Below are 14,867 nucleotides of genomic sequence, written 5' to 3' on the forward strand. Positions count from 1 at the left end.
CAATGGCAGACAAAGCTATCGAATGGTTTAATAGAAGAAGAAATTAAGTTGAAATGTGAAGCAGATGGTGCTAATAGAAATCAAAATGAGCTGTTGAATTCAACACTCAACTGTCTGTATAGTTATTAAAGCATAGGAAGCCGTAATCTTAGTGGCACTCCAAAATTTATCTTATTTGACAATATAGAACAAAAATTGAAACTTTGAGACGATGATTCAACCTAAAAATGAAATTACTTTTGAAGCAAAGGTGGCTTTTACTCAAGTTTCACTTCTCTTGTAGGGGGATCGAGCTGCAGATATGTATATGGCTCTGTTGGTTCCTCCCTGCAGAACAACACAAATGCTTCAGAATCACAAAGGGCAGCATAAAATGCATCGAATGATGTAACCTTGCATCACTGCCAGTACATTGGAACAGCACCCTAAAGATCCATATCGTACCCGGGTTTAGATCGCATGCATTGATAGAAGAGCTTAAATGGTCCTGGAACTGTCTTAAACGGGTTTCCCTCAAAACAAGCCTACACAAACAGACGAGATCAACTGAGGACATTGGAAACAAAAACACTATCAATGTTGATTTCTAAAAATTCAAACCAATTAGTCCTCTCTTGCAGAAAACCAAAATCAGTAACAACTAAAGCCTTCTTAATATCACATTTTGCAGTAGCAATGCAAGGCAAAGAGAGTTGAATTTTTCAAAGTTACTGATAAATAAATCAATGTATACTCTCTCCAAGTCCTTTCCTAACCCGATTATCCCTTAATATCACAATCAAGCTTAAATATAAAGACTCGATGACACATTCACATTGAAGATAAATCCTCTTACTTTTGAGATTCTTCTTTCCTCACTTCCACAAACCACAATCTGCAACTACTTCTCCCTCATCCCTGTTGAGCTATGCGCCTATACTACTGTTGCTTTTTTATTTAGTAAATGTGATTCAATACAAATACATTACTATATTAGGGAAGAGGATTGATTTCAATTCTCGACTATGTTGGATGAGACAATTCTTTTAATAGCGAAATTTAATCAAATATGTAAACTGGTAGAAGACTGAGGAAATTGTTTCAATTGAAACTCCCAACTTATATCAAGCACAAACATGAAGACCCATTACAAGTTTACAACCCATCACAACCCAGAACCCCTTGAGAGTTGTACAGAACAAAAAATGGAAAGAATTTAGGAAAAAAAAAAATCACGACCATGCGGTGAAGGTGTTTTCAGCTAAAAATCAATCATATTCACTTCCTCATACCCAAAAAACATCAAACCAATTAAAGCCCAAATCTTTTTACCCAACCGACCCACACACACAGAGAGCAATTAAAATGATAATGAAGCAAATACAAAACCAAAAATTCCAACCCAATGATGAATCTAATTCCTACGGCAAGAAAGTTAAAGAATTTAATTAAGAAAAACAACATTTGTGTGATGAAACTGGTAAAAGATAGTTGAATATCTTAAAGAAGCGTCGGAGATGTAAATTTCAAATTGAATAAAAAAAAAGAGAGGGGGAGGGTGGGTGGATTTGTTACTTGGATGACATCCTCAGCTCGGTCATTGCAGCGATGGGCCTTTGGTTGACGATGATCTCCATCTGGCATCCCCCATGGGCTCTCTCTCCTTGGCACTGGTCGACTCTCGCTCATCGTGAACTTCAAGGCAATGCAATTCAGGCTTTAAGCTTTGCTCTTTGTGTTAATGTACAAGAAGTGAAGAAGACATTGATGAAAATAGAACGGCGTCGTTCCCTATAGTAAACTGTCTTGGGTGAATTTATTATTTTTTTTTTTCGCTAAGGGTATCGAATATCGATGCAGGCAAATAAAGGGAATTTACCCTTTTAACCTATCAATTCCGTTTTTTTTTTTTTAATTTGTTCAAGACCCATCTTTTCTACAGTATAAGCGATCGACATATTCTAATTATAATTCAATTTCTCACCATCTCTCTCAACTTGAATTAATCCCAATAACTTAAAAATTTATAATTTGTTTACTTCTAAATAAAATATAAATAAGGAATCAAATTGAAAAAAAAAAAAATCGGCTATATTGTTTGGTTAAACAAATCGAATTAATCAAAATTCAATTTCATTCTATTATATGGTTAGTCATCGTACTATTAGTTTGAGATTGTATTATGAGATATGCATTTGTAGAGATTTGAAGACCAAGACTTAGGATTGAGGGTTTGAGATCTGAGGTTCAAAATTTAGATATTATTTTAGAAGTATGAAATCCTAATTAAACAAGAGTTAATAAGAATAGAATGGATAAAAAGATCACCTTGAATTGCCATTCTATTATTTTTGGTGCATGAATAATAACCAAACAAGTTGGAATGTACTTACCAAATTAACATGACCTAATAAGAGCGAAGGTTTGTGTGCGTGGGTGAGTCAAATGGTCCCGTATAAATTGCACCCCATGTTGAATTGTCAACGTTCCTAGCTAGATCCTGTTTTTACTATCATTCTCCCCTGTCCCTCTCGCAAACATACATAGCTAAACCAAATTATGGGAGTTCTGGTGAAGCTCATTGATGCATTACTCTTCCTCTTGTTCCTGGCCATCGCTTTCAAAACGCCATTGATAAAAGCGCAAGCATGCCTCCCTCCCACCTTCTACCCCGACGTCCTCGTCGACCTCAGAAAGTGGTACGCCCAAGAGTCCGATGACTATCTCATGACCTATATGCCCGATTTCTACGTCGGCATTATCTGGGTCGAGCTTCTCCTTCAATGGCCTCTCGTGCTCGTAAACCTTTATGCCATCTTGGCTGCCAAGCCTTGGTTCAAAACCACCTGCTTGTGCTATGGCATCTCCCTCTTCACGACCATGGTAACTCCTCTTTTCTCTCATCCAATTAATGTTACATTATATTTTAAGTGGTCTTAGGCGAAAATTTTACAATGCAGCTACCATCGATCATTACATATAGATTTTTCACCGTTAGATGTGTTTGTATATCATGCAAATGCGTACAATTATATGTTTTTTTATGTTATAGAAATCATGTACTAATACATGCAAATTCATGACATAGCTAGCTTATTGTCAATTGATTTTGAGTTTGACGATGAATACTAATAACTTCTAAAATACATAAATTTCAGGTTCCTATATTTGCAGAACTGACAGGGTCAGGAAGAGCAACGGAGAAGCTATTGACGGTGTACTATTCATTCTTGAGTTTGGGAGTTTTGGCCATACTGCGTGGGCTGCTTCCCAATTCATCATCAAGCAAGTACTCCATTCCAACCATTGGCAAGAGACCTGCTTCCGGTAGAAAGAAGAGAGTTTAAAGTACGACTCTGCAACCCAAAATTTGTAATCATGTTCCATCTCATCCTGAGATTAATTTTTGTATTTCATATCATGTTGATTATTGCCTCAGCATGCCTAGTTAATTAAGAATATATTTATTGTATTTGATCAGGAACAAATGCTGATTTCGTAGACGGGTATATATGCTTTTCCAAGAACAATCTATGTAATGCATTATTAGATTGATATTTTTCTCTTTTTCTACCAATGAAGGTATAAAGTTATTGATGTGGGATTTTTTTTTTCTTCTCCAATCCTATTTGGGATTTATCCTTCTTGGCTTTTGTTGTTCTACTAATAGACTAATAGTACTGTGTTGGTGAGCTATGTTTCTTTTGGAAAACAGTTTGATACCTTCAAGATTGTACATGTAAATATGATTTTACATAATCAAATCATCTATATGAACAGTTTGACAACATATCAGACTAAACTGTGTGACAATAAAAAATTGCTATAAAGATGTTAGTGATGGATTATTAAACAAATCGAGATTAACATAAGAAGTCCTCCTTGGTGCACCAAACCAATGTATATATAATATATAATTGACAGAAGACTTACCAACTAACTTTCCAAGATGGCATCTCACCCAATGTTGCCAAGACGCCATTTTGCCATCAAACTGTTACACCAGAGCAAGCAAAGGTCCAGAGAACCAGAAAGGGTAGCAGGGTATTAACTATTGAGGCTCAAAATGGGTGCTTTTGTGAAGATAATCGATGCCAGAATTGGAATAATTTAATAGAGTAAGTTAACCTTATAATGTGAAGTAAATTCTTAGATTAGGAATCACTCCATCCAATGGAGCCTTTTACAGTTTCTGGCTTGATGAAATTGCAGGTCTCTGTATTAACAGAGCTCATAGGGTCCGGCAAGGCATCTGATAAGCTGTTGGCGTTGTACTCCCCATTTCTGGGGTTAGCTGTCCTGGCCATACTTCGTGGGCTGCTGCCACCATCCACCACAACGGCAAGAAAAAGAGTGAACCCACCAAAGTATACGAAAATGATTTAGATGTAAGATGATTGAGGAAAAAAGAAAGTTGGAGCATCCAAATTTGTAACATTTCTTATCAATTATGTATTTCAAAGGTTTGTTATTCTTCTGGTGAGTGTCAACACTTTAGTGTCTCGATAAAAAGACATAGATTACAGCGGCCGATCTTCAGGGATCTCGCCGTTAGTGAAGGGGAAGGGCTTGGGGCTGCTGGGTGGGGAGTTTAATTTTTTTTTTTTTTTTCATCTAAAATTAAAAATCACATTTAATCTTGATCTGAAAAAAAAAAAAATATCATTTAATCCCAACCATTCAAAGTGACTAGATCTAATGGCTTAGAAATTGTGTCTAAACTTGTGTCTTTTCTATGGTACCATGGATCTACCCCACAAATAATATATTATACTATGAGAGTAGATATGTGATATTTTATTTTTGACACAAATTTTTAATAGAGCTTTATTTATATAGGATTTCAACAATTTGAATAATTTATTTTTTAAATTTCTATTTATAGGATCATTTTTTTGAAAATAATTTACCTACAATAATTAAATGGTCAACAAAATAAATATTTAAAATATTGACCATACCATTTAATTTTATATAGTGATTGATTTCAAATTTATTTAATTTTTTTTTTTGAAGAATGATATCTTAATGAAAATTTAAAAAATAAATGACTCGAATCATATTCATAAAATCATAACCCGTTAAAAACTTGTGTAAAAAATAAAATCCTGTAACCAAGCATATAAAAACCGACACGTGGCTCAAAATGCCGGAAATTTTGACTGCACCAAGATTCCAAGAAGCAAGAACCCAATTTGCATCCATCTCCATTCTCGTACAGAGAGTAGTTTCACAGAGCAAACAGAGAAGCTCCAGAGAAACACAGACAACACACTGAACAAGGAAGCAAGCTCTCTATACCCGTCAATATGGGTGCTTTTCTGAAGCTTGTAGATGCCATACTCTTCGTCTTCTTCCTCGTAATCGCGGTGGCGGCGCCGTTGATCGACGCGCAGACGTGTCTGCCTCGGAGCCTCTTCCCAGACACGTTGATTGAGCTCAACAGCTGGTACGCCCGCGAGTACGGCGATTACCTAATCACCCAGAAGCCCCATTTCTTTGTTGGGGTCGTTTGGCTTGAGCTACTCTTTCAGTGGCCTCTCGCGCTTGCCAACTTGTACGGAATTTTGGCTTCCAAGTCTTGGTTTAACACCACCTGCTTGATCTATGGCGCTTCTGTCTTCACCACCATGGTAAAGCTTTCTTCTTTCTTTGAATACATTAACTTATATTCAAATTGTTTTAGATCTCTTTTTCTCGTTTTGGATTGGTTAAATACTTAAATGTCATATTTTCTTTATTAAATATCTTCCAAATGAGTAATTTTTACTGTTAAGGATTTAACACTGATTAATTATGATATCAAATAAGAGGGTTGGTTTAATGAGTCAAGGTGTTGATGTTTATTTGGGTTCCGGTTCTACAGGGGTCAAAATTCATACCAGTCATCTAAAAAGTAGAAGAAACAAATGAATTGAAAGATGTTGAATAAGTGGGTGGCTGAGGGGGACAATATAAGCTGAAAATCACACATTGCCTGAGAAATTAGACATCTAATACAATTTTGAAAGTTAAGTTACTTGTTTATCTGTTGGTAGCATCAATTAGATTCTACCAAAATGGTGGAAAAGCTGGTCATCTCCTCTGATGAAGCATTTAGCCAATCTGGTTGTATAGTTGGATTCCCCCAGAACTCACCCAGCATATATTATCATACTTTATTTTGTTATCCTCATTTTAAGCATGCATTGGATTAGAAACGAAACACCACTGCAGGTTACTATATTAAGGCCACATGACTAGTGTTAATAATTATCCTTAAACACTGGGCCTAATTATTTACTAATGGTGATGAGAATTATAATGAGGTTGTGAGAGGTGGAGTTCTTCTGGTTTCTACACCACATATTTTATATTGGAATTCTATTTCAGATCGGATTTTGTCTATCTCTTTTTTTCAACTTTGTTTTCTTAACATTTTTTTGTTTTGTGAAAATTTCAGGTTACTATATTATCAGAACTGATTGGTTCCGGCGAGGCTTCTGATAAGCTGCTATTTATGTACTTTCCTTTTCTGGGGTTGGGTGTTTTGGCCATACTGCGTGGGCTGCTGCCACCATCCAACACTACAACTTCAACTATTGGCAAGAGACCTGCATTGGGTAGGAAAAAGAGGGTTTGAGATACAACTCACCGACTCAGATTTTCTAATTCGTCATTATATTACGAGTTTCACTCTTATCATTTTCTGATTACAATGTTCATGTGTTGGGACCTAATGTATCAATGAAACTCTTATTATGGATGATTGGCGGATTTTGGCAATTGGATTCATTAATAGTCATTGAAGACAAGAGAGTAACATGGAATTCTTTGATAAGATGGTTTCGTCTTGATCCTAGTGCTTGTTTATTGGATTTCCTTTCTTTCCATTTTAGTTATTTATTGTCCCTGGGGTGTGTGTGGCTTGATGTTCACCTTTTAGAGATTGCATTTGAGAACTCTGCTTAAGTGCTCCCTTCATTTATTCAACAAAGATGAAAGATCCTTCTACGATGGAAATTGCAGGTCTTTATCTTTTGGCAGTCGGGATAGTCTCTATTCTGTACATATTTTGGTTTTGAGTATAAAACTGGCTGCCTTTAGGAAGATTTCACCTTCTTATTTTTTGGGTATGAAGGAAGATTTTACTTAGGAGCTCTTTGTAAGTACTATGTGCATAGCCCCCCCCTGCTGGTGGTTATAAGGAGATTGTACGCCATTCATAAAAGGCTCTTGGAGAACCTGAAGTATCCATGCTTTTTTACTCTTTTAGGGGACCTGTTTTAACATACTACTAAGTAATCAATGTGGAGACAAGAAGAGTAGCTTGCCAAAAAAAAAAAAAAGTGACAACAGAGGAGGAAGCAATGACAATGCGGCAGAAGTTCTGTAGTGGTATCTTCTCCAGGCTGGCTTGCTGTCAATTTCTCAAGTATAATAAGATCTAAGAATTTTTAAATGGTCCGAAATATTTTGCCCCATATGCCAGCTTTTACTGTCATGTTCATACTTCATACGCCTATTAAGTATTACACATTATTCATGCTCCTCTTTGACTTCATTCTCATTCATTTTATATAGTTTTATAGCTTGATCTCATCACCTATTGTATATGGTTTCTAATTTCTTTCACCACCTCCCACTGCAAATTTTAATCAAAACTTCATTGCATTATGATTATAGAACTCCACAGAGCATTCATTGAAATCATCTTGCTACCCATTTTCTCACTGGAAAGGACAAATGGTTATTGACTTACTGTAGACTTGAAGTATTGGGAGTCTTAAAATATGACATTTAGATGGACATGGAATTTACAGGTTATCACAATCAATTGGAGAAGATCAAGTACTTACTCGAACAAAAAAGCAAACCCATAAGTTGTAGAAGACATTTCTGATATAATCACCCCAAGTATCACCCTAACCATTAATGATTAGCCAAAAGGTTCAGCAATTCATGAAGTCTTCCTGCAACATATCTCCATCCAAAAAATGAAGCCTTTTGTGCCCGCTCGTGTGAGCAGTGAGGACACCCGACTCAAAATCTAACTCTACATTTTTTCGGATTTTAAAATTTGAATCACATAATGAAAGCTAATAATTGGCATAAAAGACTTCAATTCCAGAATGGCAGTGACCTTTAATCACCCTCCAATCAACACAACATAAATCAGTCATGTAATGCACAACCAATTTAAAGTTTTTTGATAAGGAAACCCAAAAAGGCCTGACACAATGGAAGCAAAATCCATTTAAGAAGCTTTTGATCGAAATGGAAAGAAGCAAAACCTTAATGATCATCCTGAGTATAAAGTTCAAGGAAGGTAAAAGGAATCACTTCAAGCCTATAAGTAAGGTCTTAAGTGCTTAATTTGCCTTTACTTTGTTGGAGGAAGTCAATACCCGAACCCCTAATCTCTTAATTAGAAAATAAAAAGATCATGTAATTAAGGTGCGCTCTTGACTTCTCTCCTCCTCAGTAAGCCGAAATTCCTCACCACCAAGTCTGTGTTTTTATCTTTCCCTCTTCCTTCCTCCCTCAACCCTGCAACAAAACACAAACAATAAGCATTGCACTCCAATTAATATATAATTAGGATGAGTACGTTTGAACTAGTACTGTTATCTTGTCTAACATGTTATATTGTGAGATTGTTTACTCAAACAAAAGTCTATTTAATGCACAATCTACATATAGAGTGTCACAGGTTGCCTTATAAGAAAACATTATTTCTCGGAAAATGTTCTCTTGTTTGACATGTCTGACAACGTAATTAAATATTAACAGTTAAACAACATAATATAAAATATGGCACACTGTTTGGTGATAAAACATTTCTCAAGTTGTGTCATGTGTAACTTACCTACGAATTAACTGAAGTTCATGCGGAATTCATGCATTGTCGGGTGACAAAGAAGCCTTAATCCTCTCAACAGTGCAAGAGATGAGATTGTTAACAGTTGCCACAGAACCAAGAGAAAGTTTTGCAGTTGGGACTGAGTCGACCAAAATCTGAAAAGCAACAGTGAGAAGGGATCCACCACCACCAGGCTCTGCATTGTTATTCCCATCCGGGAGTATAGCAAAGCCTGAAGGAAGAAGGGCAACATAGTCCGGGTCACTCCCATTGAGCACCACATTCATTGCAACTATATCGACTGGAGCATATATCACAAAAGAAGCAGTTGGGTCGGTGCAGCTCTCTTGAAGTATCAGCATGTTGCTCTGGCTTGAATTGGCACTCTACATACAAATCATGTTAATTAATTTCATCATCATGGGTAAAGCTAATTTATTTGCATGTCATTTATGATATGATCATGCATGAGGAGCAAGAAATATAATTTGGAAGACGAAAACTGAATATGAATTGGGAAAATTAAAGCAATGAAAATAAATAAATAAATAAATAATGCTACATTTACTCGTAGTAGAGACACGCAGTTTCCAGTATCGCGCCCATTAGCAATGTGTGCCATTTCTTGAACAATCCCACCATTGGAAAGAATATCCCACTGCACCACAAGTGAAAGGGATGGAGAAAATGTTATAATTAGAATAGGTAATAGGTCCGATCTTATCGATCCCAATGAATGAAAAAATAAAAACATTTTCATTTCGGCACATATATATATGTTTAGATGAGAATAATTTCTATATATGTATCCTTATTAATTATAAATTAAAAACTTTACATCTTCACTTTTCTCCCATTGACCATAAGAGAAAATTTGATTTTTTGATTTTTCTATGGAAAATTTTTCATATTAGGTTGTATAAATGTACATGGTTGCTATATATGCTTGTCCGCGCGTTAATGGTAAATATTTGTATGCATACAATATATACAAGAATAGCGAAACACATTTGCTTATATCAATGCATAACTTTAAAAGCTTTAGTTGGAAAGTAATTTCAGAATTAAAGAAGTTCTAGTAATGGTTCATGTACTAGTTTTGGTACATTATCTTGAGATACATGAATGTAGTAATTTAAGAATTCTCAATTAAGCATGTGCAAAATGTACGTGCATGCATTTAATTTTGTTTAGGTATTATATATAGTTGGTAGGTTAATTATTGTGAGAATGAGAGACGATAATAAATTTAGGGTTTGAAAATAAAAGGAATTGATTGCGTACCTCACTTCGGGAGTTCTCATCACGGAGGAATTCAAAGACTTTTTTGGGAGAAACTGGAAGCCAGAAGGAAGTTGCGGCGCTGAGCACGATACCTGGAGGCCTTCCCGGGTCATCTACGCTCTTTCGGGTCATCACCCGAACATCATCCGCCCCAGTTCCGGATAGCTGCGTCCATATGAAGGTGGTCGACGCGCTCACTCCGTTGCAGAAACTCATCACCATCCTCTCTGCCAGCTTTAACATGCTCTTTCTCCCTTCTTGATTTGTAATCACTAATTAACCATGCATGTACATTTAACAAAATATGATCTTAATAATAAATAATAAGGGTTAATTATCGGCCAAAATCTAATGTAGAAATTAATAACAATTTAAGAGGACCAAAATAAATCTTTAACAGTTAATGATATTACCACCAACATCACCCGTGGGGATGTTTGTTGCCATGGCACTGGCAAGACGTTCACATTGACGGTCCAAGGTGGCCACCCATCGTTTGGCCCCAAATGCTTGGCCAGAAGTAACCAGCTGCTTGTATAGATTGTGAACACCTTTTTCATCCACTTCTACATGCTCAACCCATGTAACCTAATATATATTCCATGCACAAAATTAATTATTTTTAAAATTAAACAAAATAACCATACCCTCTCTTTTTCAAAAATAGTTCCACAACAAAAAAATGTTTACATTGTATCATTGATATATTTGTGTGGTTTAAATTCACAGTCTAACCAAACAATAGAACAAGATAACATTACCCGTCTCTTACTTGATCATCATCTATAATTGAAACATGCACATAAAAGTGTTAATTACCTTAGAGTATCCATTTGGCATTTCTTGGATTAGACAACCAGATGGCCTTCTTTGGCATGCTCTTATTTCAGAAGTGGGGCGTAAGTTGTCCAAGGAAACATCAACCACAGCCCAAGTTCCATCGGCATGCTGCTTACAGTACCTTACATAATAACTCTCACGGACTGGAACAAGTGGTGATGGTACTTGGAATTCTGCCGTCATCTACAAAATCAAGAAGAAAAATTAACAAGTATGCACATTTGTGATGAAACTAGCTTTTACATAATGAATGCATATATTTATTATTTGTCTCTCTTATCATGTATTACATTATATAATAAGAGTAATACACATGCATATATTAGATGTATATACATCTTATACTGCAAAATGTAAGTGTAACAACATTCGAAAAATGTAACATATACTGAATTAGTGACAAAAGAACTTGAATTGTACTATATACATATATATATATATATTATGTACCACTTGCAAGGCTCCATTGTAATTTCCTGCTACTCCAGTTGATAGCACTTCCATCGTCATAGCTCTTGACACAATGCCAGAAAACACGGTCGCCCATTGATTCTAAATAATAATAAAAAAATATATATATTAGGGTTTACGTGCATACGTAAATGGATGAAATTTACGAAATAAAATTCTCTGATCGATCTGTTTATATTTTTCGTACAAAAATAATTTAAAATGATTCGTTTTGAGTTTGAAATTTAATATTAGAAAGATAATTAAATGAAACTTTAAAACGACATCATTCTAAAATCGTCACGTGCAAAAAATATAAGCAGGGAATCTAAACTCTTATTGTAGAGATTAATAATGTTGAAAGTTTGTGATATGTACGCAGTTTTAATAATTAAGCCTACCACATCCATGAGAATCTCAACAAGGTTGATGTGGTTCATAATGACGACGGCAGTCTCGCGAGAACCTTCACATCTGAACCCATGTGGTCTCACAACACTACGAGGGAAAGTCCGAATATATTCATCTTCGTTGAGCACGGTGGTGGTGCCATCAAGGCTAGTCATCCACAAGGGTTCACCCAGTTGGGCCAGTCTGATTAGTTCCTCCATGGCTGACACTGCAAGCTCAATGATCATTGGTTTGTCTGCCTCGGTGGGTGCACCAATCGATCTGAGAAGGTCTCCTGCTCCGTACATGTCTCCTCCGCCGTAGTTTCCAACCCCCCCAAGGTCAAGTGGACTGCGAGGAGGAACTGATGGTGAAGATATAAGAGGGTAGTTCACCACTGGCTTGCCCACATATTTCGCAGCTATTGCTGAAATACGATCAATCTGGAGAAGATAGGAAACTAATTAATGAGTTGATTATCAATACCAAAACAGGTTTATACACAAACATTCGATGTATCATTTACGTTACATTAGAAAGAATCGAATCCAACAACCTTTTCCGAGGACTTTATATATTCAATGTATCATTTTGTAATAGCAAAATAAGTAAAATATCCACCAAATTAAGAAATATATATTCCAAATTCACAATTGGATCATGAATTTCTCTACCTCTTCTCTTAACCGAGCATTCTCAAGTCTCAAATGGTGCTCGTCAAATGACATCTCGCCGATGGCCGTTGGGCCTCCACAGTTGGGGCATGAGGCATTGCTTAGGGCTTCTCTGTACCTCATGTTATCAGCCCGAAGCTTTTCGTTATCATTCCGAAGGTTTGTGTTCTCATGGCGCTCATGTTGTGTCTGTTTATTAGCAACAACAAAAAAAAAAAAGCCGCAGTTAAATTAAGCAAAGCAGAGTGTAACCACAGACATCAACTTTAGTCACCAAACAAAAAAAGATATGAACTTTAATTTATATACCTTCATTTGGGTGCGCTTGTTTTGGAACCAAAATTTGACTTGCAATGGTTCCAAGCCCAATTCACGGCTCAGCTCCTTCCTTTGCTTGTCATCTGGGTGCGGACACTCCTTGAAGAAACTAATTAAAACAAAAAAGATTGTTAGATTACGGTGAACTTAATTATTAATTAATTAACAAGGTTAAATAATTTATTGTGTTTGGGTTCATTGGAGTTTATTATTACGCTTCCATTTCTTGGATCTGATGCTGAGTGTGGCGGTGGTAGCGCTTCTTTTTGGGGCGTTGGTCTTGGTCTTCACCGGAGCCGCCACCCTCCTGGTTTTCGCTGCCGGATTTGGTGGCGCTGTCGAAGTCATCATCTCGGCCGAGTCGGGCAATGTCGCTTTCAGATGTGTTGGGAGCCGCCATGTCCATCATGTTTGGGTGGTGGAGATGACCACCACCACCACCAGCTTCCATCATGTTTGGCTGGAACATATATATACAGAGAGATCTTTAAGATTGATTCCCAAGTAGGCTTTTTTTATGATTTTGAAATCTAAAAACACAATGGAAGATTAACATGTCCACTCATATATATCATCAACAACAAAAACAAACACAAAGACCCATTTACTGTACATATGTGTACAAGAAAACATGTATGAGGTCGAGTATGTCCGTTTTGTCAAAATAGTAATTGAAAAACAGAACAAGACGCGTTGAATTGCTTAGATCGAGAAGAATTAAATTTTCTTTTCAGAAAGAAAACTTTGGTCGACCTCAGGTCAAACCATGTACCTTAACTGATAGAATAATATTTTTAATTAAATATAATTAATTAATTAGTGGTACCTTTAATGATATTATGGAGAGAGAGAGAGAGAGAGAGAGAGAGAGAGAGAGAGAGAGAGAGAGAGAACAAAAGTTAAGAAAATGGATCTAAAAACGTACCAATTAGACAAAATATGAAAAGCCAATTTGTGTTCAGCCAAATAAGTATTAGATCTAGAGCCAATTTGCTAGATAAACAAATTGGTATATGTATATATAATATATACCACTAGACAAACAGCTAGTGAAGCTAGCACACAAACCTGACCAAGAGTGAGTCCTGAAGATGATCCAAACCCACCAACAGTTCCATTAGTTCCGATCATCGAGGGCATATTTCTCGCCGGAATCATAATGCCGGCAGGCATATTTTGAGACCCAGAAACGTCCCTTATAAAGGGTTTGAAGGGCTTGAGCAGCTTTGGATTAATTCAGTGACAGTGAGAGTGCTGTAGACAAGACAAGACTAATGAGAATTTTATAGGTGAAAACAGACAAAAGCCAGCGAAAATATATGGGTTTGTTGTTAAGCCTATCTGGTTTTGTACGTGAAAATAGAGAGAGACGGAGAGTGTGTGTGTGTGTGTGTGTGTATAAGCGAGGAAATTAGATTAGATTAGATAGGGTTGACAAATGGGATACGGCTTTTGACAGACCAAAATTAGACTAAACCCAAATGAAAAACGCAAAACAACAAAATGTAACGCACACGAATATCTCGGAGACTCCACCTGTGCCCCCTCACACTTTCTATAATTTCAAGTTTTCAACACCCAAGTTTTCTAACACCTGACAACAACAAAAAAAGACAAAAAAAAATGCTAGAAACATTAGAAATGAACGTTATACATGATAATACGTGCAAAATTGAAGTTGGAAAAATACTGGAAAAAACATATACCAATATGTATGGTGTCCAGCTCAGTTGAAAAGCCCTAGAAAGAGGGGTGCTTTAGATCTGATTTTGGACTGAGTTGGTGCCGGGAAACCACTGTTTGGTGAGACGAGAGTGGTTTTCCGGTGTACGACTTTGGTTTGGAAGAAACTTGATAATAGGGTTGAAGTTGAAGGAGGAACAAAAGATGAGAACGGATGCTGAAGAAGAGAGAGAGAGAGACAGGGAGAGAAGGCGAAGGAGTCTCCAACTAGTGGATCAGAGGAAGGAAGGAGAAAGGGGAAGGGTGGGGGCCGAGGGAGAGAAAAGTATGGCAGGGAGAGGAGTAATTGCAGAGCGTATTGAGAGGGTGCAATTGCATTTAATGGTGGGAGAGAAAGGTGTAATTGC

General features: G+C 36.6%; 4 protein-coding genes across 6 annotated transcripts; 2 read left to right on the forward strand and 2 right to left on the reverse strand.

The window, feature by feature from the left end:
- Positions 1-76: 76 nt before the first annotated feature.
- Positions 77-1,723, reverse strand: LOC147288155 (hexokinase-1 protein). The gene is made up of 3 exons (XM_086239576.1): positions 1,555-1,723; positions 445-524; positions 77-327 (listed from the first exon to the last, which is right to left on the reverse strand). Exons 1-3 carry the CDS (start codon positions 1,666-1,668, stop codon positions 258-260), a joined length of 264 nt encoding a protein of 87 aa, XP_086095702.1. The 5' UTR covers positions 1,669-1,723; the 3' UTR covers positions 77-257.
- Positions 1,724-2,538: 815 nt separating this feature from the next.
- On the forward strand, positions 2,539-3,326 carry LOC147288156 (uncharacterized). The gene is made up of 2 exons (XM_086240331.1): positions 2,539-2,862; positions 3,138-3,326. Exons 1-2 carry the CDS (start codon positions 2,539-2,541, stop codon positions 3,324-3,326), a joined length of 513 nt encoding a protein of 170 aa, XP_086096457.1.
- Positions 3,327-5,153: 1,827 nt separating this feature from the next.
- Positions 5,154-6,799, forward strand: LOC147288157 (uncharacterized). Its single transcript, XM_086240330.1, has 2 exons — positions 5,154-5,612; positions 6,422-6,799. The coding sequence occupies exons 1-2, from the start codon at positions 5,289-5,291 to the stop codon at positions 6,599-6,601; spliced, it is 504 nt and encodes a 167-aa protein (XP_086096456.1). The 5' UTR covers positions 5,154-5,288; the 3' UTR covers positions 6,602-6,799.
- A 943-nt stretch (positions 6,800-7,742) lies between these two features.
- HDG2 (homeodomain GLABROUS 2) lies at positions 7,743-14,867 on the reverse strand. 3 transcript variants are annotated; one of them, XM_086239873.1, is made up of 14 exons: positions 14,484-14,867; positions 14,292-14,371; positions 13,846-14,031; positions 12,993-13,237; positions 12,769-12,886; positions 12,460-12,648; positions 11,797-12,228; positions 11,396-11,497; positions 10,925-11,128; positions 10,519-10,693; positions 10,106-10,377; positions 9,390-9,479; positions 8,828-9,207; positions 7,743-8,508 (listed from the first exon to the last, which is right to left on the reverse strand). In XM_086239873.1, exons 3-13 carry the CDS (start codon positions 13,948-13,950, stop codon positions 8,857-8,859), a joined length of 2,283 nt encoding a protein of 760 aa, XP_086095999.1. In that variant the 5' UTR covers positions 13,951-14,031; positions 14,292-14,371; positions 14,484-14,867; the 3' UTR covers positions 7,743-8,508; positions 8,828-8,856. The 3 variants fall into 3 exon arrangements, with proteins under 3 accessions (XP_086095999.1, XP_086095997.1, XP_086095998.1); XM_086239871.1 differs by having other exon boundaries at positions 9,384-9,479; positions 14,484-14,866; XM_086239872.1 differs by lacking the exon at positions 14,292-14,371 and having other exon boundaries at positions 9,384-9,479; positions 14,484-14,866.

The sequence above is a fragment of the Dryas octopetala genome, chromosome 4 (genome assembly GCF_963921425.1).
Source record: "Dryas octopetala chromosome 4, drDryOcto1.1, whole genome shotgun sequence".
Taxonomy (NCBI): Eukaryota; Viridiplantae; Streptophyta; class Magnoliopsida; order Rosales; family Rosaceae; genus Dryas; species Dryas octopetala.